This window comes from Mustela lutreola, chromosome 4 (genome assembly GCF_030435805.1).
Source record: "Mustela lutreola isolate mMusLut2 chromosome 4, mMusLut2.pri, whole genome shotgun sequence".
In the NCBI taxonomy this organism is placed as follows: Eukaryota; Metazoa; Chordata; class Mammalia; order Carnivora; family Mustelidae; genus Mustela; species Mustela lutreola.
Genome location: NC_081293.1, coordinates 13,265,148 through 13,291,258, shown reverse-complemented (window position 1 = coordinate 13,291,258; position 26,111 = coordinate 13,265,148). Strand labels below are relative to the sequence as shown.

Below are 26,111 nucleotides of genomic sequence, written 5' to 3'. Positions count from 1 at the left end.
AGACATGATCACTGGAATAAAATGCGTAAGGTATTGACTGTGAATATCTAATTAAAAACTATTCTTCTCTGCTTGCAGGATCAGGTAAAGTTCAGGTTAGTCTGAACCGTACATTTTGGCTTTGCAAAATTGGCTTGAATTGCAATCTGTAACTAGTCCCATGGTGTCAATGTGGAAAAGCCCAGTAAGTTGCCCCTGCATTTCTAAAGTCACGTTGTTTTCCTGATTGTCGTGAACAAATAACCGTATCTGACGGGAGTAACTAAGCTCTTCTGCACGTGAGCCCACAGGGCACAGGGCCCTGAACTCCAGACAACTCAGGGTATGTGCGTGGGTCTCTTTGAGGCGTGAGACTCACAGGTGTGACAACTGCAGTTCTACTCAGATCCTAGAGGGGTTCTAAACCCTTCTCTTGAAGAAAAACTATTATCTCAATTTAGAAAGAAAGACAATACATTTTTAAAGTGATTTTAAATTTATTCACTTTTAGGGAAATTAAGATCTCATCCTTATAATCAGGAGCCAAGTATTTTCAATCTGCCTTTCAAAAAATCCAGATAAATTTAGGGCTTGACAGAACCCTCCAATCTTCACCTTGTTTCCTCCTCTCAAAATCATAAAATGGCCAATAGTGTTTTAACTATTCTGATCCTCGACTATAGGGCTCGATTTTAGGAAATGTAGCATATTAATTCTGACTCAGTGCTAAAATATTGTTCAGCTTGATTGTTTAACCTAGTTTTTCACCGAAATACCAGAAATACAGAAAATAGTCTAATTCTTAATAAGTAGCAGGGCTGATCCATACATCTGAGATTCCAGTTTAGAAAAACAATAGCGAAACCAGAATTTAATGCTTTTAGGCAAATTTCAAAATAGCAACTTGGTTTAGCGCAAGTGGACTTGGTGAAGAGCTTGTATGCACGGCCCAGCTCTACCAGGCGGTCACTCCAGAGAAGGCAGCAATCATCTCTTTCAGATGGTAGCAAAGGAAGATATTCTTGTTTTCTGTGGTAGTTCTTTTTATTATTTTTTAGCTATTGATAACATAGCATGGCAGCAAGATTACATCAGGAATGTAATAGAATACAACTGTTTCCACGGAGGCCTGAACCTCACGATCCCCTAGGCTATCTGGAGTGATCCCCCCTCCCCTGCACTAAAGCACAGCTGTGAGGCCTCTACTGCCTGTCCCAGTAGATATAAAAATATTGCACTACATTAAAGGTAGATCTTACAAATATCATTAGCAGCATTACTGAGCTTTTCATAATTGTGGTTCTACAGAGTTAAATACTTTTAAAACAGGAGATTTTTATGAAACCCAAATTTTGCGTTATTTCTGCAGCTCTTTCAAATACATCGGTTTCAGCAGCGCGCTCGGATGTCACTGTACCTTCTGTGGTGTCATCCGTCACACACCAGCCACTTACAGACACTGGCCTTCCAGGTCATCACCGGTAAGTTATTTTTTGTTAATATAAAAGTTGGTGATTACATTGGGCAGATTGTTTCAAGCACGTTACAAAACTTTTTTTTTTAGCTTTCAGAGCCGTTGGTGTATACAGATTTCTGTAGTAGTGTTCTTTCAAAATGCAAGCATGCTTAACAACAAAAAAGGGGATACACAGATCTATTTTTGTTATCAACTTGGCCATAAAGGTACTTTCTAATATTTCACTAGTAACAGTAGAATAACTTTTCTACCTTCAAAAATGTTTTTGTCCCCCATTTGAGTCATACCTTTTGTTTGCATCGCTTTTTACTCTTCAGAGAGCTTCTGCAGTTCTGTTCTCCTCACAACAATCCTGTGAGGTAGTTACTGTTTATTCCTACTTTGGAGCTGGGGAGACTGAAGCATGGGACCTCCTGTGGTTATAAAGTTCACTACTGGCCAGTGGAAGAGCTTGGCTTTAAACTCTTGTCTGGAGTCTCCCTGAGCCAAAACCCTATCACACCTTAAACTAACTCTGCCTCTTCCCACCAGCTAGCGAAACTGTCCCATCTAGCTTTAAATTCATGTTAATCTTTACTATATGCCCATTATCACAGGAGATACCTATAAGAGGAAAACAGACATATAAAAGGCCAAAACTTTGATGATACACCAACAGAGGTCATGCTCACATGGTTTCCTTTAGTTACATATCACTGGGGTCCACACAAAGGACCGAGTATCAGAATAGATCTTTATTATCAGAGAACTGATCCCAATTCCTATGTATCTATACTGTTAATTTTTCTTTTTTCTTAAACAAAAGACTGAACTATAGATGGGTTCAGAATGACCACCCTTCCTTCAACCTGCAGCATGTAGGAAAAGCAATAAATCTATCTTGCGTGATTCCTTTCCTTTACATCCTCCTGCGTGAAAATGTTCCTAAAACAAAACAGCCAAACCCAGTTATCAACACTGGGTCATTTTAAGAACTGGCCCCTTGAAACTTTATCCTTGACATGCTTTATTTCCTATGGGAGAACTGAAGCCAAAAAAAAAAAAAAAAAATCAAATGTTCAGAACTTCCATTTGAAAGGAGAAAGCATCAACATTTCAAAAGATTATATTTCAAAATCCTACTGATTACTGGTTTTTTAGTAATCTTCTCTACAAAATTCTTGACCAAATGCATTCTCTATTCCCTATTACATTTTGTTTTTCAATGCAACCTCTTCAAATTAGTAACTATATTCTCACTAAAACTGCACAAAAACTAGAAAAAAATTCACAGGATAGAAAGCAAGCAATATGCGTAAATTATTATTATTATTTTTTACTAAATCAGTGTAACTGACTAAAGGCGCAGCATCTGCTTTTACGTTACATTTGGCAAAAACAAAAAACCATCCCCAAAACCCCAAATTAACAAAAACTTCAAGCAAATAGAGATGACAAACTTCCTAACACAAAGATTCAAAAACCTGTTCCCTCAATGATTGCCGTTGTCAATTTGGGCATGCAGCAAACTTGTAACCGTGATGGAAATGAAAAGATTTCAAGGATCTGGACAGTATCCTATTTAACACTCCTTCAAAAACTAAGATGAAGGAAAATAACACAATGAGATATCACATGTACATAAACATGGAAAGTTAGCTTACATAATTACATAATTAGAAAAAGTTAAAAATAAATTAGTAAAAATAAATTCCCAGTATAAACCTAAAAAGCAGAGCTATAAATGCAATCTGAAAACAACCAATTTAGTGAGCTGGTCATGTTTTTGCTGGAAAACAACCTTTTTTCACTCTTGTTTTTACATAAGCAAATGGCTGTGGAGAAGCAGGCCGAAGTGCATCAGAAGAGGGCTTACACACGGGTTATCTGTGTTCCTCGAGATGTAACTTTTTCGAAATCACTCGAAAAGTTCAAACGGGCTGTCTGTTAAACAGACTCAGATGGGCCAAATAAGTCCTCTGATATGCTGCTGAATGGCTGGGAGTCTATTAGTTGGGTGATTTCATTATCCAGGTCTTCTTCCGTATCATCTGTGTACTTGCTTATTTTTTTGGAGTGCTGGTCTAAAGACAGACTTTCTAAAGATTCAAGATCTTCAATGCCCGCTCTGTAGTGGATCATGAGAAGTGTTAGAGCTTGTAGTCTTTCACCTGATTTAGACAAAGCAGCAGAAAGAAGGGATTTTTTCCTTGATTCAGTTGCTTCTTTTTCTTCTCTAACAAGGGAATTATTGTGTTCCAGCTCCTGGTCAATTTCATTCTGCAGTTTATCCAGCATGAACTCTAATTTCTGGATCCTCTCTTCTGTAGGCAAGCCCCTGTAAAGATCACGGCCGATTTCTTTAACTGCAATGAAAACGCTGTCGTCCAGACCGCCCTCCTTCCTCACCAACTTTATTCCTGTGTTGTTTCCTCGTTTAGAAGGACTGTTCGGACCACAGACCTCTGTGTCACTGCCTTCATTGTCTGATGTGTTGGGTGTGTGTTTTGGTGAAGGTTCCACTAGATCAGTTCCTGGTTCAGAGAGGCGAGTTTTAGAGACTTGGCGCAAATTTAACAAACGAGAGCTCGTATTGATAATGTGTCTTGTCAAACCTGTTGTTTTATTGACTGACTTGCTAGCTTCAGCATCAATACGAGGAGGCAGGCCTAAGAAGGTTTCTTGTCCTTCCAGCCTGAGGTTTTTCAGAGTCCGGTCTATCCGCCTATCAGTTGCTCCACAAAGAGGCGTCTCCGCTAGACATTTTTCCTGACATTTTTTATGGCAAACATAAGCACAGAACATACACTGGGAAGCAGCTTTAGTCCACACTTTTTTCTTACAGTAATCACACCAAGTTGGGTTCTGGAACTGAGTATCCTGGAAACTATGCTTATTTTCTGTTAAACCCATCTGTCCAACTAGCTGCTCCTCTTTAGGTAGGGCAGAAACCTCTTCGACCAAATGGAGTTCTTTTTCTTTCTCTGAGTTAGTAACTATCGGGTGGTCTGGTTCTCCTTCTTTCAGGTATTTGAAGTGAATGGTAATGTCACCAAAGCAAAATTTGTCATTGAAGCCCTTCTGCATACTCAGATTGCGCAGCGCGGTTCTCGTCACCATTGCCTTAGGTGAGGGGGCTTCCAGTCTGAACTTGGAGAAGTATTCCATGTTTGATGTAGCCAGGCACCCCAAAGCCACCTCTTCAAGTTTTAAGCTGACATGCCCCAAACAGATAAGACCCCCTAACTTGAAAGGATCTCTGCACCATAGTGCAACGTTTAAGTATCTGTGGCACGCTTCTATGTCAAAGAAACAGGTTGCTCTGGTTCTTGTCCATTTTCCTAGCTTGTTACGGTAAGGAATTTCCGATGATTCCCACGTCTGTGGGTCATCTGAACTGTCCTTAGGAGGGCAGGAGCTTTCTGAAGTAAAATCTCTCGTCACTTCTTGCTTTGCTAAAAATGGCTTAGATGGAGCTACATCTTCTGGGTGATCCATAATTTTCGTTTGCTTTTCTGCAGGTTTATCTGCAGGAGGAGGAGGCAGCACCTTTTCTGGCTTTTCAGGGAGGACCTCTGGTTCTGTCTGATTTGGGGTGTCAGCAGAAGGCAAAGGAACTTTCACTTGTGGTCGTGGTGGCACGGGTGGTTTGAAAGTGGATCCTTGGGTGGGTTTTGACACTTGCGTTGGGTCTGTTATCTCAGAAGATTTTAGGGCCAAGGGTTTATTTCCCTCTTTACATGGAGGTTTTGGTGGTGGTGGGTGACTTCCTACAATTAATTTACGGTTTAAGACTGGTGATATTGTTCCAAGGGGTTTAACGGAAAGTGTTGTTGGAGTACGTTTGGGGCTGTGACTTACTGATGGAGCCTCATCTTTGAGCTCATTTTGTGCTCTGACATCACTTGCCAGGTCTTCAAATTCAGAATCCAAATCTCTATTTTCAGCATCTACTGCCAGCCCAGTGGTTTCCTCTTCATAATTTGGTTGGCATGAGCTTGACAGAAAGTTTTCTTCCAACTGCCCAAAAGTATCTTGCAGCGCTGCACCTTGACTGCTCTGGCCAACAGGCCTCTCGTAATACACCAGCACTCGGTCCCCCGCCTGCTTGATCAGCTTCAGCACTTGCAGGGTAGATGTGATTTTCACACCTGGTGTAAGATTTTAAAAGAGAAAACATGTAAATTACTGCAGTGAAAATCACTTAAGTTTGCTGGATGCAACTGCCATTAGTTATTATGGAAAAGCAAAACAGAAATGTGGTGAATGATCAAGTTCAGAGACCCGATGCTTGAAGTAAACTTAGCAAAATATTGTTGTTATGAATAGCGGACTCTTTTACATACTCTTTTTATTAGCCCTACCCATCAAACTAATCTTTTTATCAGGACCAGAAAGAACAAGGAAAGCATAAATTGCTTTAAACAAGTTGGTTATTATCCACATTGATAATATCAGCTTAAATTTTCATTTTATTATGTTCTAATAGGTGGCTACATTAACACAGTTTGAAATTCAAAAGGTAGAAAAAAATGTAGAGTGAAAAATCTCCCTTCTACCTGTATTTCCCAACCACTCTGTCTCTTCCTGAGGCAATCAGAGCTAGCAGCTTCATGGTGGAGTCTTCCAGAGATGCTCTAGGTGTTTTCTTTAAAGGCTCTAAAAATGTTTAGATGTTTGTTTCCTGCCCTCCCCCCGCCCTTCCCCCAGTGGTACTTACCCAAGCTAGCCCTTTCTGTAGGACTTAGAAAAAGGTGAGAAGGGGTCTATGTTTTCCAAAGGTCTTAGGGCCACCCTAAATAAATCAGAGTAACGTCAGCCCCATCTAACAACCTGACTTCAGTGTTCCTCAACCTATATCCCCCCCCACCTCAGTTGCCCAGGCAAGATCATGCTTTAGACCCAATTATCACTTGGAATTTTCCACATCAAAGGTCTTTCACTTGCAATTAATCTCTGCTCACAACCTCCTATTTCGCACCTCCTCGTTACAATGCTCTCTGTTACTGAATCTGTTCTGTGGTGATGTCCAGGCCCAATCATTCCTCTTTTGCTGTCCTGTCCAACTGGTCTCCTGACACCACTTGCTTTTCTCCCCAGCCTTAGTCTCAAGATTTCACTGATGTTCTCTTCAAGATTTGGGATTCTTTTGCCCTGGTCCTTTCCTCTTCTGCCTACCTGGCTTTCCGAACCCAGCTTGCCAGCCCCCCTTCCTTGGGCCCACCACCCTCAAACCCTGAATCCCACCCTGCCGACTGTCTTTTGTTCTGCAGGGGATCTCTCCTTATTTGCTGGAGATCAACAAGCAGCCGCCTTTTCTCCTAGCCAGTCATTTTTACTGTGAATCTATCTCTGAGGATGAAGTAGCCCTTTACTTGTACTTTGGATCCTATTCCCCATCTTCCTCAGGGCTTTGCTCCATCAGCTATCCTGGCTCATATCTTTATTCCCTTCCTTCTTCTCCTTTAAAACCTTCTTCTTGGTTTTTCACATCACTGTGCTAATTTGGTTCTGACCACCTCTGCTTTCTTTTTCTCCATCCATATCTGCCCCTTGTACCAAATGTCCCCATGGTTTTATATGTCCTAGTTCTCTAGATCACAACCACCTCAGTGGTTGCAACTGTCAACATTTTCTTTGGTTGGTCTCCCCTCTTCTTCATCCTTTTCCTACATCCAATTACTTCCGGAGATCAGCACCTAGATGCTTCCTCGAAGTAACAAATTCAGCTTAGTTAAAATCCCTTCTCTGATCTTCTCCTTCTCCTGTCCTCAGTATGTGAATCAGCTTGCCACTCTCCCAATTAACCCAATCCAGACCCCAGAGACAGCTGACCCCCTAGATCCCAGGAGCTCTTAGTTCTGTCAGAGTTCTAGTCCTTTTTCTCCCCTGTTCAGATACACCTGATCACTGGCTTTGGTTACAAGAATCCACAGCTCCTTGCTGTGACCCCTCCGACTGTCCCTGTTTTCATACTGCTCCCCAATTTCCCCAAAGCTTTGGCTCAGAAACCTTTCGTGTACAAACTCATCTTACTGGAATCCAGAGTTTCTAATGTGGCTCTCTCCATGATTCATCGAGCCTGCTCTTTTTCTCTAGTTCCACAAAACTGTAGTCTGACATATATACAATGAAAAGTAAGTCCCTCTACTGAGCTGTAGGAGAACTTCAACTTAATCTAAACTCGTTCTTTGTGACTTAACATCTGGCCTCATCTCTTCCCCAACCACCAGGAGCTTTGTGGAGACAACCACTGCTCCTCTCAGAGCTAGTTGGCCAAATCTGGGTTCCTTTTCTTTTGCAATTTTACAAATATATACAAAAATAGAGGAAATAGAAGAAAAGTGAACTCCATCATTGAGCTTCAAATATAATAAGCACTATATGCTGATCTTATTTCAATTACCACCAATCCCATTACTAAACATTCAAAATATTATATACCGGTACAAATAAGTTACAGGTATAGAAAATATTATACCTGCTCCTTATCTCAGTGAATACTTTGTTTTTATAAATTATAGCTATAAAGGGGTGACCTTTAGTTTTTCCACTCTGTACACATTTATATTGCTTTCTTTTTGAGAATAGATATTTATTTTGGAGAATATTTACTACATGTGTAACTAAAAACAAACAAACAAAAAAACCTTTTATAAAAGGTCATAAAAAAGAAAATATATCTTGCAGAACAAAGGGATAAATGGATATAAAGAATTTATACTGAATTCTAGTTTTTAGCTGAGGGGGAATAATTGCTGTGTTTATTTGAAACAACCATGTAACAGTGGGTGTCTGTTTTATGGCTCTGCCATCCTCAGTGCCTATGAAGAGCAGCAGCATCTGGGGGCTTCTGAGAAATGCAAAATCTTGGGTCCCTGTCCAGGTCTGCTGAAGCAGAATCCCTATTTTAACACCAAGCCTGGATGACTAGAATATAGACAGAAGGTTTGAGAATCACTATTTATGACCCACCAAAGGGATTTCCATGTGAAATATGGACTTAGTTGAGTTTCCAGGTGTGCAACTAAATGTCATTATTTTACTGTCATGATGGTTTTGAATCAAAGGTTCAACATGTAACAAAGGCAAACTCCCTGCTTTAGGAACTGATCTACCTTCTTTATTATCTTAGCTGTGAAAGAATATACCATATTGTTTTGGGAAGCTCGGCTGTGACCAACCATATGTTTAAGAAATCTCTTGACAAGCCTAGAATGGGGGGTGGGAGGGCGGGGCAGGTACTACAAAGGTCTGAAAGGTTTGGTCTTTTTTCCCATTGGTGTGTACAGGGAATCCTACTGCTTATTCATAAACATCCAAGCAAATAACCTGCCTATCACCAGAATTTATGTCATCTATCCAGCTGACAGGAAGGCATGCGGGGGACACATTCTTCCAGGGCAATAGTGATACGGGCTGTACTCTAGTGACTGCATTTTACCAAATGGCTGGTCGATCAGGGACAACACAGAGCCATCAGTACGGGGCCACAAGACAGTTCAAATGTGCCCTCTTGGACAAGGAATATTAGTCTCCCTCCTGGTCATTATCTAGTCCTAAGTGATGGGGGTCATAGTACCAACACGGTCAGTTTTGGGCTCAGAGTGGTACGGCGGTCATACAGAAGGACCGCTGACCACATCCACATTCACCGAACACTAGAGGAGCAGAAGGTGGATGGAAAGGAAAACAAGAGAAGTTCACAGAAGAGCGGCGTAAGATGAAGTGTTTTACAGATTGATACCTACGGACTAAAAACGGCACATGTGTTTTAAATGAAGACTCCCTTCAGATTTTTATTTTTAATAAAGTTATTCTCTTTCCATTATAAAAGTAACATGTGCTCATAGAAAGAATGAAGACAGGGAAAATTCCCACATTTGCTCACTGATTTCTCTGTAAGTGTGAAGTGTGTTGCACAATTACCTCCAATAGCAATCAGTCGGTCTCCCCGCTGAAGATCTGCAAGTGCAGCAGGCGAGTTTGGGGCCACCGTCTCAATTATGACATGACCAGCATACCCGTCAGTTGACTGGACAAGACGAAGTGTAAGTCCGACACTCTGTAAATTCCCCTTTATTAATTCAACCTTTGATAAAGAGAAAAAAATGAAAACAGTCAATGGGTTCATGGTAGGTGAGTGAGAAAAGAGCTCACTGGGAACAACTGTAGCTGATGCTGACTTTTGTGCCATGATGACTGTTTTTCAGACAAATAAAAGAGGGGGAGATTTTCACTGTGACAATATAAGTTAACATATGCTCAGACTACAAATTGGGGTTCAGAAACATTAAATACTTTCTTATCTTCAGTGTGTCTTATTTAAGATCCATTCTCACTGTAGAATATTTGGAAATAGAGAGGTAAAATGAAAAGAAAACACTCCTAATCATATCATCCAGAACTGCTGTATATTATACCTCCTAATATATGTATTTTAACACAAAATTAAGATCTCATTGTGAATATAATTGCTTTTTTGAAATATAATGGGAAATATCTTTTTTTTTATGATGTATTATTAAATTATCTTTTGGGGAGCAAAGTAAAAGAGTTTACATTCGTTTTGTTAACAGGTATCTTATTGAGCTATCCTTCTCTAACTCATCAAGATCATTTTGTTTTCTAAACAAATATCACCTAATTTATCAAAATATGTGCCCAGATTCACATCGTCTGTGAACTAAAAAGACAACACATGTTAGGTCCTCATTGAAATTACTGATTTAAAAAAACAGATTAAATGCTACATTCTTCTTGATGAGAAGAATTCAATCTGTGTTTATTGAGTTAAACAAATTACAAATCAGTCTAATTGTATTATCATTCAGCCCATGTTTCTTAGTTCTGGTCTTTAAGAGATCTCATGAGGGACTCCTTCAAATAACTTGCTAATATCCTAATATATCACTGTCTGTATTGCTTTAATAAATAAACCCTACTTTTAAAAGCCAGAAATTTTTATTCTCCTACCTAATGGTGTTGGCCAGTAAACGAGACCTAACTAGAAATTATTTTTTAATATGGATGTTACTAGATTTTGTAAAGTTGCTTTTAGATTAAGGAAAATCTTAATCACATTATACTCAAGAAATGGGAAATATAGTCAAGTTTTTGATTATGTAAAGGTTTACAAACAAAAAACCCTTCTAAAAAACATACGTATTTAAACCTCTAAAAAATCTCTGTCCAGTCTTGCCTTATGATATAGTAAATAATCACTGTATAATGTTAATAGTGGTTTTCACTTTAAAAAAGCCCTTAAGAATACATTCTTTCAAATCCACAAACATAAATATATTCTTAACATACAGAATGCCAAATCTAAAACTTACAACGTAACATTTTTTAATATGAGAAAGTTAACAGTACCAGATGGGCAAAAAAGGAAACTGAATGAATCTGAGAACTGTAAATTTAAAAAACTAACACTTGGAATGTACTTTTTGTGATTTACTCCTTGTTCTTAACATGGAATAGAAGTTGGGTGGATAAGGTTGAGAAGGGAATTGAGGCTCGTACAGGTTTTATGTAAATGACTTATTTTATTTTCTATATACCAATCATACTATTCCCTTTGCTTTTCTTATTTCAAATGATTCTTGAAGTAAACATTCCAGATGGAAAAGGCTAAGGGTTTTCAGGAGGAACGGTAGTAAGGGTAGATAATACATTACTGCCTGCCCCCTTTTTTACTACTGATTAATACTAAATGCTATTGATTTCATAACTTACACAGGGAACCAAACAAGACACCATTTCTTTTGCCTCTTGTTAAAATTATTTTGTTTCCTTCTAAACTCACAGTGCTGACCTAATTTTGGGATTATAGGTACAGTGGTCTCTGAAACAGAAATTTAAAAATTTAAGTTCTGACAGCAAAAGTTTTAAGAGTATAAAAACACTTCATAATTAAAAACCTGAGAAAACACTTAAAAATGAGTATCACATGGGGTGCCTGGGTGGCTTTGCTGGTTAAGTGCCTGCCTTTGGCTCAGGTCGTGATCCCAGGGTCCCGGGATCGAGCCCCATGTCAGGCTCCTTGCTCAGCGGGAGCCTGCTTCTCCCTCTCCTCCCCGCTTGTGCTCTCTCTTGCTACCTCTGTTACTATCTCTTTCTCTCAAATAAATAAATCTTTTAAAAAAAAAAAAGAGTATCACACAAAACCTTTTAATGTCAAATTTATGATAAAGTTTACAAGACTATCCAAATGATACCATGACTTCTGGAACAAAACTGGTATCTCCATATGAACTATTTTTAATTAAGAATAGCCAAAAATAAAAAATTCCCCTCCATACACAGTTATCTGTATTTTAAAATCATATATATGACTACTGGATATACCATGCAACACTAAAACATATGCCAAAATACAATTCTTTAAATGATGAGGTGAAAATAAAAATCCCAAATATTTTTTATATATCTGCATGTGGCATGTACCCCCTGCCCCCGAAATAAGGGACACCTCATTACCTGAGAGGTTTTGGTTTTGAAAATTTTATTATAGAAAATTTAAAATGTATACAAAACCAGAGAAGAGGTAAAATGAACCCTGTGGTAGGTTATAAAATATGGTCACAAATTACTGTCCTCATCGTATGCACGGCCCTCTGCAATGGTTCCCTTACACAACCTACCATTAGAGGGTTAGCTTGTTGCTCTACCCTTCTCTCAGCAATCCATATAACCAGAAAAAAATAAGGAAAGACAAGATGTTCTGAACATTATCACTCCTGATATATGTGACATTGAAAAGAACGTGAGGGGCGCTTGGGTGGCTCAGTGAGTTAAAGCCTCTGTCTTCAGCTCAGGTTATATTCTAGGGTCCTGGGATCGAGTCCCGCGTCGGGCTCTCTGCTTGGCAGGGAGCCTGCTTCCCTTCCATTCTCTCTCTGCCTGCCTCTCTGCCTACTTGTGATCTCTGTCTGTCAAATAAATAACATATTAAAAAAAAAAAAAAAAAAAAGAACGTGATGCCTAGTAATGACAAATACACATTCAAGTGCACATGGTAAGTTCACCAGGATGTGCTAGGTCATGAAGTAAGTGTCAATAAATTTAAAAGACTGAAATTCAAGGTATGTTTTCTGAATGGAATTAAATTAGAAATCAACTAACAATGACTAGGAAAATCCCAAATATTTACAAAGTAAAACAGTGTGTTCCTATATAATTCATGGCCAAAGAAGGAATCAAGAAAAATTAAAAAACATTCTGAATGGAATGATGAAAACACAAATTATTAAAATCTGTAGGATATAACTAAAGCTGTGTTTACTACTTTCAGTGCTTATGCTAGTGGCAAAAAATCCAAAATTGGTCATCTTAACTCCTACATTAAATCAGAAATCTCAAAACAGAAGGAAAGAATAAAGCGCAGAAATTAATGAAATATAAAAACAGAGAAATCAATCATGAGAGCTGATTAATGAAGTAATAAAAGTGATAAGCCTCTAGGCCAGACTCATGAAGAAACAAAAGACACATTACCAAAATCAAATAAGAGGGACTATCACTACAAAATCTATAGATAGTAAGAGAATAAGGCGATTTTTAGACTATTTTATGCCAAACCACTTGACAATTTAGATGCACTGGAAAAATTCCCTCAAAAGATACCCCCAGAAAACAGAAATTTTGGATATTGCCATATCTACTATTTATATCAAATTTATAATTCCCCCATTCCTCTTCCCCCTAACCCCCAGACTCTAGGTCTAGACTGCTTCTTTGATGAATTCTCAAGGAAGAAACAATAGCAATCTTATCGAAATCTTCCCAAATTATATGTTAGGGCCAATGCTATCCCCTAATTCCCACACCCGGACAAATACAAAAACAAGAAAGCAGAACTACAGACTAATATTTCTAATGTTCGAACATAGAAGCAAAATTTCCTAAAAATTTTTTTAGGGAATTCAACCTAACAATGTATAAAAAGGACAATAATTAAAAACAAGTGGAGCTGATATCCAGGAATTTAAGTTTGATTTAAGCAGCCGAGAATCAATCAACATAATTTACCATATTAAGAAAATACAAACAAAACAAAAAAAGAAAAAAAAAAAACCCCAAATCCATTCATGATAAAAGTTCCAAACAAACTAAAAATACAAGGGGACTCTTAAAACAGATTATGGGCGTCCACAAAAATCTACAGGTAACATAATAGTCAATGTTTTCTACCTGAGATCAGAAATAAAAAAGGATTTCTGCTTTCACCATTTCAATTCAGTATTATACTGAAGGGTACAATCACAGTCATAACACAAGAAAAAGGGAAGGCATAGAGATTGGAAAGAGAGGAGAAAAATGGTCTTTATGTACAAATAACATGATCTTATAACCAGAAATGAGTAATCCTATGAAGGCTACAAAACAACTATTAATAAGTGAAATCAGGTCACAGACTCCAAATTCATTTACAATAACATAAAAGATTTTGGGGTTAAATTTAATGAAAGAGGTGCAGGATCTGTATGCTGAAAACTATAAAACACTGCAAAGGAAAATTAAATTAGGCCAAAATACATGGAAAATAATACCATGTTCACAGACTGAAAAACTCATTACTGTTAAGATGCCAGTTCTTCCCAATATATCTACAGATTCGAACAGAAATTTCTGCAGGCCTTTGAAGAGGCAAAGTCAAAGAAAGGTGAAGGACCTGGAATACCCAAACCCATCCTTAAATAGGACAAGGATATACTCTCTGATTTCAAGGCTTACAATATATAGCATACACAACATAGATAAATCTTAAAGACATGTGGAGTGAAAGGAGTTAAACACAAAAGACCATATGCTCTATGATCCAATTTGTATGAAGTTCTAAGAAAGGCAAAATTATAGTGACAGAAAACAGATTAGTACTTGTCGAGGACTGGGGGTTGGAGACTGCAGACTGAGGGCATAGAGTATCACAAATAAAATTTTCACGGTGATGGAAATATTCTATATCTTGATTGGGGTAAAGACTATATGATTGCATACAATTACCAAAATTCACCAACTATATTCTTAGTGAATTTATTGCACTTAAATGATGCCTTAATAAAGCTATTAAAAATAAAGCAAAAACAAAACTGCCAATATACCATTTTTGTCTTAAGATAGTTAAATATATATATATATTACTGATAATTTATTCAGATAGCTCTTAGTTCTCCAATTTACTTAATTTAATAAAAACAATCTGGGATGAATTTAGATGGTCCTTAAGTCAATCAGGAAGGAGAGCAACATTTAGATAGTTTTTCCATTTATGTCAATCAAATGTTTCCTCACTCTTATGTACAGATAACTAGAAATACTACATTGTAGATACTGGATTAAACCAGACATAATTATAAGAAGAACTGTGTCTGAAAAAGAAACAAAACCACTTGAAAATATATTAAAAGAATATGAATAAACTTTTAATTTTCATCAAATACTTGCATGTGGTTAAAAAAAATCAAATACATAAAATAGCTTATACTAAAAAGCAACAGTCCTCTTTTTCCAAGCCCCCCACTCCTACACCACAGCAACTACCTAGCTGCTTAGGGATTACCTTTCTTCCTGTAGGGAAAACATTATTATCTCTTAATGTATCAAATTTTAGACAATTTGCAGACTTCCTACTGTAAGAGACAAGGATTAGCACCATCTTCCTTTCCCCAAATACAGTAGAACTCATCACTATTTTTAGTTCCCTTACATAAACTCTTTATAATTTTAACTAGTACACTTATAGTTCTATTTCTTTTTCATCTTTCTTGATATTAGGACTTCTCTCATTCCCTTCACCTCACCTCTTTACCTTCTAAATTCTACTGTCAAAGATGATAACTATTAGTTTTGTAACTCTAATTATCAAGTTTGGTTCTAAAAGCTAAAGATCAGCAGTGTTTACAACTATCTCAATTACATAAATATTATTTATTGTAAAGCTGAGCATTATTGAAATTTCTGTCTTGTAGAACCTTTAGCTTTTCTTGGGGTTTTTTTTTTTTCTTTTTCCCCTCAAACAACATAGCTTTCATTTCAAATGTAGAATTTATGTAAGTATGGCTTCTGTAGTCAGCTCTTAAATTCCTTTATCCATTCGTTTACATATTATTTAGCACCCAGTTGAAGGGTTTTCTTTACCCACCCTGTGCCTCCTGCCGAAAAGAAGCCAGTTAATAAATGTGTTTGAAATTATAAGATTACAGAAATCACCTTCTGGGAATACCACTCCCCACAAAGGTGGAGACACTGTTTTAGATTAAATAACAAATAAAACAGGACACAGAACTAAAGAGATGTCACAACCCAATGTTATGTATGAATCTTGATCTGATACCAGTTTAGAAAGAAAAAAAAAGGCTACAAAGTATTTATGGAACATTGAGGACATTTTAATTTGGACTATTAGGTAAAATTAGGGAACTATTAATTTTCTTATTATGTGTGACTATTTATTATGGTTATGAAAAATGCCCTGTTCTTAGAAGAGTCATACTGAAATATTTAGGGATGAAGTATCTACATGTTGATGTCTATAATAACCCTTGACTATGACTTGAGCAGAATGTTAACGTCTCTTAATGTCACTGGTAAGATGAGACAGCTATCTCAAATGTGGAGCTCTGAAAAGGTTCAGTTGTTATTACTGTTACTAGCAAAACTTAGCACTACTAATCAAAAATGGTAACACAAAAGGAAATTCAAAAACCAGTCTGCGGGGTGCCTGGGTGGCTCAGTGGGTTAAGGCCTCTGCCTTCAGCTCAGGTCATGATCCCAGGGTCCTGGGATGGAGCCCCACATCGGGCTCTCTGCTCAGCGGGGAGCCTGCTTCTTCCTCTCTTTCTCTGCCTGCCTCTCTGCCTACTTGTGATCTCTCTCTCTGTCAAATAAATAAATAAAATCTTAAAAAAAAAAACAAAAACAGTCTGCTGGGAATGAACTCAATACATAGCTAAGGAAACAAGGCAAACTATTACGACACAAACATCAATTCAGGATATTAAAATATTTAAAGTATATCAGGCAAACATTAGTTTTGTAGGATCAAGACTGAGGGGCTAAGTTTATGACTGACTTAAAAAAACTGTCTTACTGAAAAAGACTCTTTGGTGACTGGTGTCAACAGTTGGTAAAAGAACAGCCAGTTCAAATCAATTAGAAGTTCAATGGGCTCAAGCAGGGTCTTTATTTCCAAAGAGGCAGAAATTAAACTAATGGTGATAAATATCTACCTTTTCACAAAATTCTAAGTTTTCATCTCATAAAGTTTTCTCTATGCAGGAGACTAAAGACCTATCAGATGAAAAGTAAAAGGAAGAGGCCAAAAAGAACAAAAAGAACAGTAGGGTAAGAAAAACTGTACTTCTTATGGACAAATAAAGTACTGTGAAGAAAAAATGAACATGGACCAATACTATGTTGTCCTTTGGGTGCTGAGTATGAAATCTTTTTGGGGGGCTGAGGGAGAGAGAGAATCTCAAGCAGGCCCCACACCCACCATGGGTGGGGCTTGATCTCACAACCCTGAGATCACACCTGAGCCAAAATCAAGAGTTGGACACTTAACTGACTGAGTCACCCAGGTACCCCTGGTCATGAACTCTTTATTAAATAAAGAGAAAGGGGGGGAGGATGAAAGTGAAGGCAAAATGTCTGTGGCAACAAATGTTAATGTTAATGTTAAGGTGGAAGGCCTGGGGTTTATCTTAATAATCATCATGCAGTAATTTTTCCTTTCTTATAAGCAGCCAACTGGATATTTTTAGGTTCTATCAAACTCTTGGTGAGCCCCTACTGTAAAAGATAAATTACAATTAAGGAAAAGTTAACCTCTAATAAAATTTTCAATCAAAATCTCTGTAGACATGAAAGTTTGCTTTCTAGGTTTCTTCAAGGAAAACCTTCTTGTCCCAAGTAAAGCAATGATAGTAAATAATGAATGGGGCGGTACTAAATGGTGCCACAAAACCTTTTCCCTTTGGAGCAGTCAGCTGGTTAACTTCATGGAATTTGTCTGGAAGTCTCAAGCCAAATCCTCCAAATCCAAATCTGTGGTGATACAAACAATACAAACTCCAGGATCCTGAGACTGTTCAGATCACAAGGATCCTACCTTCGTTAGAGGGTTGGAGGCATCGTGGTCAGTGACTAAATGCTCATTATCATTGTTTTAGAGATTATCTAAATGATATTCCAAAAGAAAAGCACAGTGGGCCACAAGACATTTATGGATATGGCATTATGGGAATTCAGGGGGAAGTGAAAACTACCTCTGGAGGAAGGGTCTGGGGAAGGCTTCAGGTAAAAAATGGCATTTAAGTTCTATCTGAAAGGATGAGAAGAATTTTTTTTTTAAAGGTGATTTGTTTAAAAAAATTTTTATTTATTTATTCGACAGACAGAGATCACAAGTAGGCAGAGAGGCAGGCAGAGTGAGTGAGAGAGAGGGAGAAGCAGGCTTCCTGCTGAGCAGAGAGTCCGATTCGGGGCTCGATTCCAGGACCCCGGGATCATGACCTGAGCCGAAGGCAGAGGCTTTAACCCACTGAGACACTCAGGAGCCCCGGAAGAGAAGAATTTGACAGCCAGTGTAGGGAGTTGGGCCAGGGAGTGTGGGAAATGCTGGAGAGGCTATCGTTCTAGGTCACAGTAACACTGCTAGAGCAGAGAGATGGAGACAAGAGTTCAGAGCACATCAGAAAATTAGAACCATCATGATGGTATCAGTTGAGATTTAATGGGAGAAAAAATTCTTACCCTGGTTTTAACAACACATTTTACTAGGAAAAAGCAGCAGCATTTCATAGAACATATCACAGAATCCTATGTATTATAATACTAATAGAGAAAAAGTCCTACAATATATAATTTTACAACAAATGTATATAGATTTATAAACATCTACTAAAATCTATTTGCCACAAATATGTTCCTTAAACCTAAATTTTGTGGCATGCCTGATATTTTATAAGAGAAAGAAGAAAGTTGTAGGTTAGTACATATTAAACATTTACAATGTACCACGTTCTCCCCTGCTCTGGATCTGTCTCTGCAGTATGGTTATGGTGGGAACAGCCAGACTTCTATAACACCGGTCCACTACGCTGCCTCCTTACCTGGTCCAGGGCACACACCTGACCCAAGATGGACCAATCAGAGTTCCTTCCTGGATAGTGGGAATTCATCAAATTCAGCGATTCCTTGAATGGGATATATATAAGTGTAGCTAGCTGTAGGCATTGGTATATCTTCCTATGAAGTGGGAAACAAAGTCAGTCTGCAGAGTGAAGAATAAGGCATATAAATAGCCAGGAGCAGAGAAGGAGGAGAGGCCTGACAATGGTTTAGTTTCTGGTTCCAGTTTGTTTCTAAGGCCTAGCTACACTCCTGCTAAAGGTTAAGCAGAGTCTAACCCACAAAACCATGAACAGTGGCCCTCACATCTGCCTGTGGCATCTGTGCAACACCAAAAAAGTACCTCTTTTTTGCTCTAGCTAGTTTTGGTAGACACCCGTTTCAAATAAGCTCTAACTTAACAAATACAGTGTTAGAGACAGTCACAGAAAATACCTCATATTAAACTCAAAGTGCTGTATTTATGCAACTGTAAAGTTACAAATACAGCATAAAAGTAGGATGTAGTGTTTTCTGTGTGGCTTAGTCTGTGTTAACTGGCCAGAGTTTTGTTAAAAACCAAAAAGTAGGTTTTAATGGAGTAGAAATATTACTTCTATTATTTTCTGAATTTCATACCAAAAAAGTTTATCAATTGTCAAGAATTGCTGACACATACTAACTAAACAGCAATTACAGGCTCTGAATCACAAGTCAATACATACAAGATTGCAGACAGCTGCATTTAACTTTGTCAATAATGTCAGACACAGGTTAAAAAATTCTAGCTATTTTGTGGAGAGCAATTTAGTAAAAACACCAAGATAGCCTTTAAGAGCTCTCATACTCTGACATCCTTTTAGCCTTTCTTGGACCCAGCTGGGATGCTATATTTTCACCTGGGGGGAAAACAACATATTGATTTTTTAATCCCTTCCTAACATGCACATAATTTTATACAATGGATAAGAAAAGGATATATTTTAATAACACATCAATATAGCTCTTTTACAAACTGTTCTATCCTATACAAGCTTTTAACATGGAGGGAGATTAAAAAAAAACCCCAAACAACCGAGAAGTCCAAGAAAAAGAATCAGTAAGTGAAAGACCCTAAATTACTACGAGCAGGTATACTTTTGAGTATTTCTTCATCAAGTACATTTCTGAAAAAGACACCCTGATAACTATTTCCCAGCTTTTTTAGTAGAGTAGCTGGGCAGGGATGGAAGAAAAGGCACACCAACAATGTGCACACATATGGACACAACACGAGTATACACCGGAACTTTTATCAGCAGGCTTTTAAATGCCAAGTAGCTATTCCCAGTCTTTCCGGTCCATGAGGTAATAAACCAAGACCTTTCTACCAGAATTCTCACTACATTACAATTTCAAAAGACACTCATGATCTTCAGACATATCAGTGTATTCTATAACTCCTCTTCTCAAAATGAAGTGGTGGTAACATTTTTAGAAAATCAGTGTTGATTTAAGAAACACACATTTACCAAAACCTACAGCAAAGCTACCAAGGAAGAAAAGTGATGGGAAGAAATGCACCAATTGATTCACTCACTCATTCAAATGCTTAGGCACTTGCCCTTGAGGTGTAGCTGTGAACAACACAGATGAGCTTCCCTGGCCTCACGGAAGCAGGAAGAACAGGTAGGTTGAACAAATAATTACAATACTACATATGCGATTTAATGGGCGTCGCCTAATAACATTTAGAAATCAAGGAAGGCATCCCTAAAAAACAAATTTAATTTGACACTTGAAAGAGTAATAATAGTTTATCAGGCCAGGTCAGGAGTGGAGGCAATATATCCAACAATGAGAGCAGTAGCTTTGACATGAGGAGATGAAAGCTAGGCATATTTGAAGAAAAGAAGCAAGTTTAGTATTACAGCTAAGACTCTTTAAAGAATGTATTTACTGTTTGGCTTTATATAGAAAATAGATGCCAAATAATGAGTCTTAAAGACTCATTAAAGAGTCTTAGAGACGGATTATTATTTTTAATCTTGAAATCATTTCAAACTTATGGAAAAGATGCAAAAATAGTACAAAGGATTTCCATTTTATCCTGAATCCAGCCCTCCCAATTGTTAACATTTTGCCACATTTGGGTCTCACTCTGCATATTTTTTCTGAACCATCTGAAAATAAGTTGCAGACATAATGCCTCCTTTACCTCTAAATATTTGGCCATTTTCAACAAGGCCATTTTCTTAAAACCACAATACAAGTATCAAAGTCAGAAAATTAACACTGAAACAATCTATAGACCTTTTTCTAGCAGGAATGCAACTGTGAAATATGTACCAATAGCCTTTTACTTTTGCACAGTCTCAGACCAAAGAATCATTTGGATCAAGGGTCAACAAACTGTAACCTGTGGACTGTTATTTAAAGAAGTTATACTGGAAAACAGCCACGCTCATTTGTTAATGTATTGTCTCTAGCTGCTTTAGAGTTAAGACAGAAGAGTTGAGTAGTTGTGAATACGACTATCTGACTTACAAAGCCTGAAGTATTTGCTGTTTGGCTTTTTATAGAAAAAGTATGCCAAACCATGACTTCAACAATGGATGTGCATGAATATATTCACAGTGACATTAGAGATTTCTTTACAACATCAGAAAATAGGAAAGGGCACCTCGGTGGCACAGTTAGTTAAGCAACTGCCTTCGACTCAGGTCAGATCCTGTAGTCCAGGCATCGGTGCTCCCTGCTCAGTGGAGAGTCTGCATCTCCCTGACCTTCCCCCTCTCATGCTCTCTCTCTCTCAAATAAAGAAATAAAATCTTTTTTTTTTAAAGGGAAAGTCTACAGGTTAGTTAATAAGTAATTGGTTAAATAAATTATGGCACATAGTGGAGTATCAAGCAGAAATAAAAATAACACATGTATATGGAAATAAAAATAGGCCCCCAGTATATCATTAAGTAGGAAAAAAGGCAGGTTATAAAAGACGTGATCTCTTTTTTAAGGAACCATAAATATAACCTGTGAATAGTATGTATATACTTGTGTTTATAAAGTTCTTCTAAAAAGTTAATGGTGGTCTCCCTGGGTAGTAGGATTATGGTTGGCTTTCACAGTTTTATTTACAGCTTTCTGAATTTTTTAAATAAGGGCAAAAAGTACAGCTTATAGCAATTTCCAAACATATCACTTTTATCTTATAGAAACTGCTGATTTTATTGTTTAGTTTATTCATGAGTATAACACAAGGAAATTAAAATTCTGCTTCATGATACCTATGTTGCTTCTTTATGCTCAATGGCTTCCCGCTTAGACTTCCAACAAAATTCTCAGTGTTGACCAATTTATGAAAGCTAATTCACACATCATTTAGAAAGTGAGCCATCGGTCCATACCCTACGAGTCTCTTGATAACGTTTAAAGAAATATAATGAGTTACCCAGAAGTAGTCTTATTTACAATGATTAATAAAACATTCTTATCTTTTCTAGTATAGAGCACACTGTTTATATATAAGCAGCTTTCAATATAACCACTTATTTGTATAGTACGATTCAATATCAATGTAAATTAACATGCTTACAAATGAGAAACACAGCTGTCCTAAACCCACTTTGAACAGGTCATGTTCAATATTTATGTGGAGAAATACACAGCACCTTATGGAAACACTAAGTAAGACTGACTGTTTAACAGGACACAGGAGTTAAGTGTGGTTGTTGCTGCCTTTTGCCCTTGCCCATTTGAAGATACAAAAGAAACCTTCAACCTAGTTTTACTTTTAATATATTTATCTGAAAGTAATTTCAATTAGTAAATGACAGAAGTTCACATTTACAGTAAAATGAAAAAGTCAGTGCTAGAGATCTCAGGTTAGTCCCATATACTACTACTTTCTAAATGTTCGAAAACTACACTATTAATGACAGATAGCTAGGCTTTTTTCTATGCTATGACATGAACACTTTATTTCTATGAAAAAATTTTTAAAGATTTTTATTTATTTATTTATTTGACAAACAGATATCACAAATAGGCAGAGAGGCAGGCAGAGAGAGAGAGAGGAGGAAGCAGGCTTCCTGCCGAGCAGAGAGCCCGATGTGGGGCTCAATCCCAGGACCCTGGGACCATGACCTGAACTTAAGGCAGAGGCTTTAACCCACGGAGCCACCCAGGTGCCCCCTCTACAAAATTCTTAATTTATCTTAAACCTTCCTCAAATTTAAATGCTTGTCCATATTTTATCCTCACTTGAGATGGCCAGTAGCTGGCTGATCTCCACCTTCTTAAAAGAAACCTTATTAAACTTCATTTTTTTTTTTTTTTAAACTTGCTGATGTTCTTAAAAGTCACTATTTGGCTCATAAGTCTTACAAAACAAACGATACTATCCCATGACTGAGGAAGCTATTCCCCTGTCCTTCTCACCTTGTCATAGGAAGGGTTTAAAAGGATGTATAAAATGTCAGCACTAAAAACAAAGGAGCAAAGGAGGTGGGATTCAGGTCAAGGTTGATGGTAATAGTTATCTATTATAGTTATTATGGGCCGGATACTGTGCCAAGTGTTTCACAGGTATTTAACCCTTGTACTGTTACTAGTACGTCCATTTGAGACACTAGGAAATAACTTGTTCTGCAGGCACAGAATTAGTGTCAAAGGGGCCACATCTGAACCCACCACTGGTGGGATGGTACAGTAATTAAGACCACCAGCTCTGGAGTCACACTGCCTGGGTGTGCAGACTGGGGGACCTGGGTAAGTTACTTTCTGTGTGCCTCCGTTTCCTCCCATCTAAAATGGTGATGACAAGTGTGCCTATTTTCATGAGGCTGCTAAGAGAATTAAATGGCTGCTGCATACAGAGTCTTACAATCATGGCTGGCACAAGAGAGTGCTCAGATCTTGTTACTGCTCCTAATGACTAGGGGACTGAACACCTGTAGGCAGGGAGGTGCATGCTACTGCAGGATCTCTGGTAACACCCAACACTTTTCTAATTGTTTATTCCCTACTTCTGCAACTGGCTTCTGAGGGTATGACTTGGGAAATGAGCTATTTGGCTACATGGGTTTCTGTGGGAGGTGTACTCTGCCTCATAAATAGGATGCTTTAGTGCATGACAAAATATGGACTGAGTGAATGAGTATTACTCGGGCCACAGTAAACTGGAGGGTCATGAGGAACAAAATTCAAAAACAGTGTTTAAATTTTACTAATATTATTTTCTCAACTTGTTTTCAAAAGCTCTTCTAAAAATTTTTAGATTCTTACTACTTTTTTGTGAAACCATTCTGATTCTCTTTATTTGAAAAAGAGATCTAAAAACAGAGCACATATAACCCCAACTAAAGTGTTCAACTTACTAGATGTCAAGACTTAAATGACAGCATCAGAAGCATAAAAACAAAAAACAGCAGATCAAGGCAGCATATGAACAAAATTCCATGTCTAGACTGACCTTTGATAACCACTGTACCTCAAACCCAACATGTCCAGAATGAAATCTTCTTTCTCCTCTTCCCGGCACCTCATGACTTCAGTCCTGGCTTCCCGTCTCACTCTCCCCAAACGCTGCATTTCTAGTGGTATCCAAGTCACACTGATTCTATTTTCCACTTTCATTGTCACCATTCTGGTTCCGACTTCATTGCCCCTCATCTCTACTGTTTCCCTTCCTTCCCTCATAAATCATGTTTGACTTTATCCATTTGCTGCCAGATTTAGTGAAGTTATTAGTTACTAAATACTGTATGCCAGATACTGAACTAGACATTTTATTTATTTATTTTTAAAGATTTTATTTGTTAGAGAGAAAGCAAGAGTGCATGAACAAGGGGAATGGCAGGCAGAGGGAGAAGCAGGTTCCCCGCTGAGCAAGGAGCCAGATGTGGGACTCATCCCAGCACCCTGGGATTATGACCTGAGCTAAAGGCAGACACTTAACTGAATGAGCTATCCCTTGAACGAGACATTTTAATATAGAGATTTCATTTATCCCTCCTACATCCACGTGAAGCACTACCAGTCCCATTTTATAGAGGAATAAAGTGCTTGTGGAAATGGATTTGAGGATGCTGAGATCATGCTGCCAAGAAGTGACCTAGCGTGACCTAGCTACGACTCAAATTCAGAACCAAGTTGCCTTAAACCAAGATTCTGATGAGATCACTTTCATTCTAAAAGCTTCCATAACTCCTACTGTCTTCCAGAGTAACAGCTAAATTTCTTAGTCTGGTATTTAAAGCACTTCTGTAATACGGCCCAACCTTTTTATTGCTGTTTTGTATAATCTTCCTACACTACCATATTCTTTAGTCAGTCTGGATAACACGTATCCTAAACATACTCAACCATTCTCATTCTTTATTTGGTTTTAACTCATGTCCTTCACCTTGAAATGCCCTCCCTACCATCTCAAAACACTACACACACGTGGGAAGCTTGGCTCAAATGTCACCTCCTATTCTTTCTCAGTTTTCCTAGCAGAATGCTATCTCCCCTCCATAGTATTTGGTTCTCAAACTCTCTTAGAACATTCAAATGCTAACTATAATACTTATGCTCCCATACTGCTGATCCTACTGTTGATCTTACTTTTTCACTGCTTCACTGCTTATACCTCATATTCAGCTTTTTTTTTTCTCTTTTATTTATTTGACAGGGATGGAGCGGGGACAAACAGGGGGAGTGACAGAAGGAGAGGGAGAAGCAGGTTTCCCATTGAGCAAGGAGCCTGATGAGGGGCTCCACGCAGGGCTCGATCCCAGGACCCTAAGATCATGACCTGAGCTGAAGGCAGACACTTAACCGCCTGAGCCACCCAGGCACCCCTTGGGCTTCTTTTTCATATTCACAAAGTGCCTTACGTGAATTGGAGTTGATGTTTCTATATTTTAACTTAAGTTCCTACTCTTTTCACAGTATTTCACAATCATATTAAACACACTAAGAAACTATGAAACAAAGAACTGCATCCCTCATTTTAAACACTGATATTAGTAGAACTTGAACACTGTTTTTGAATTTTGTTCCTCATGACCCTCCAGTTTACTGTGGCCCGAGTAACACCATTTAGACTAAGAGCAGAAATGCTGCATAGAATTTACAACTAAAGCTTAAAAGGCATTTAGTTTACTTAAGAAGCCAAATTACAGAACATTATATATGATTAAAATTCCACTGAGTCCCTACTGTATTCACAAATATTATCAAATTGAATTAAACCAGAGTTTTCATAAAAACTGGCATTTTCAAAAAAGCTTTATTTGCCCTAATCTTTTTCTTCCTTTTGATAAGATTAAGACTGTAAATGGCAAATGGTTAAATAGGAACACCAAAATGCTATCTGCAAGACATCTGGCCTTAAGCAAACACACCAAAATGCCAGCTCAGAAGCATCTAATGTATTTATAAATTTGTCTGTCTCAGATGTTCTTACTTGTAATCAGAGTTCTTTAGGGAATCTTTTTTGACTCTTTGTATGTATAATCAACAAACGTAGACAGATCTGGACAGCTATCATTCAGCAAGACTTCTAAAACTCTCCAAAACCAAAAGGGAAGTAAGA

At 37.8% G+C, this 26,111-nt stretch overlaps 1 protein-coding gene across 1 annotated transcript in view; it reads right to left on the bottom strand.

The window, feature by feature from the left end:
* Window positions 1-456: 456 nt before the first annotated feature.
* PDZD8 (PDZ domain containing 8) overlaps window positions 457-26,111 on the bottom strand; it is a 75,554-nt gene continuing 49,899 nt past the window's right edge. Inside the window, exons 4-5 of the mRNA XM_059173065.1 lie at window positions 9,365-9,527; window positions 457-5,586 (exon numbers count right to left, since the gene is read on the bottom strand). Of these exons, the coding sequence (XP_059029048.1) occupies window positions 3,383-5,586; window positions 9,365-9,527 (2,367 nt within the window). The 3' untranslated portion in view covers window positions 457-3,382. The remainder of the gene's footprint in view (window positions 5,587-9,364; window positions 9,528-26,111) is intronic.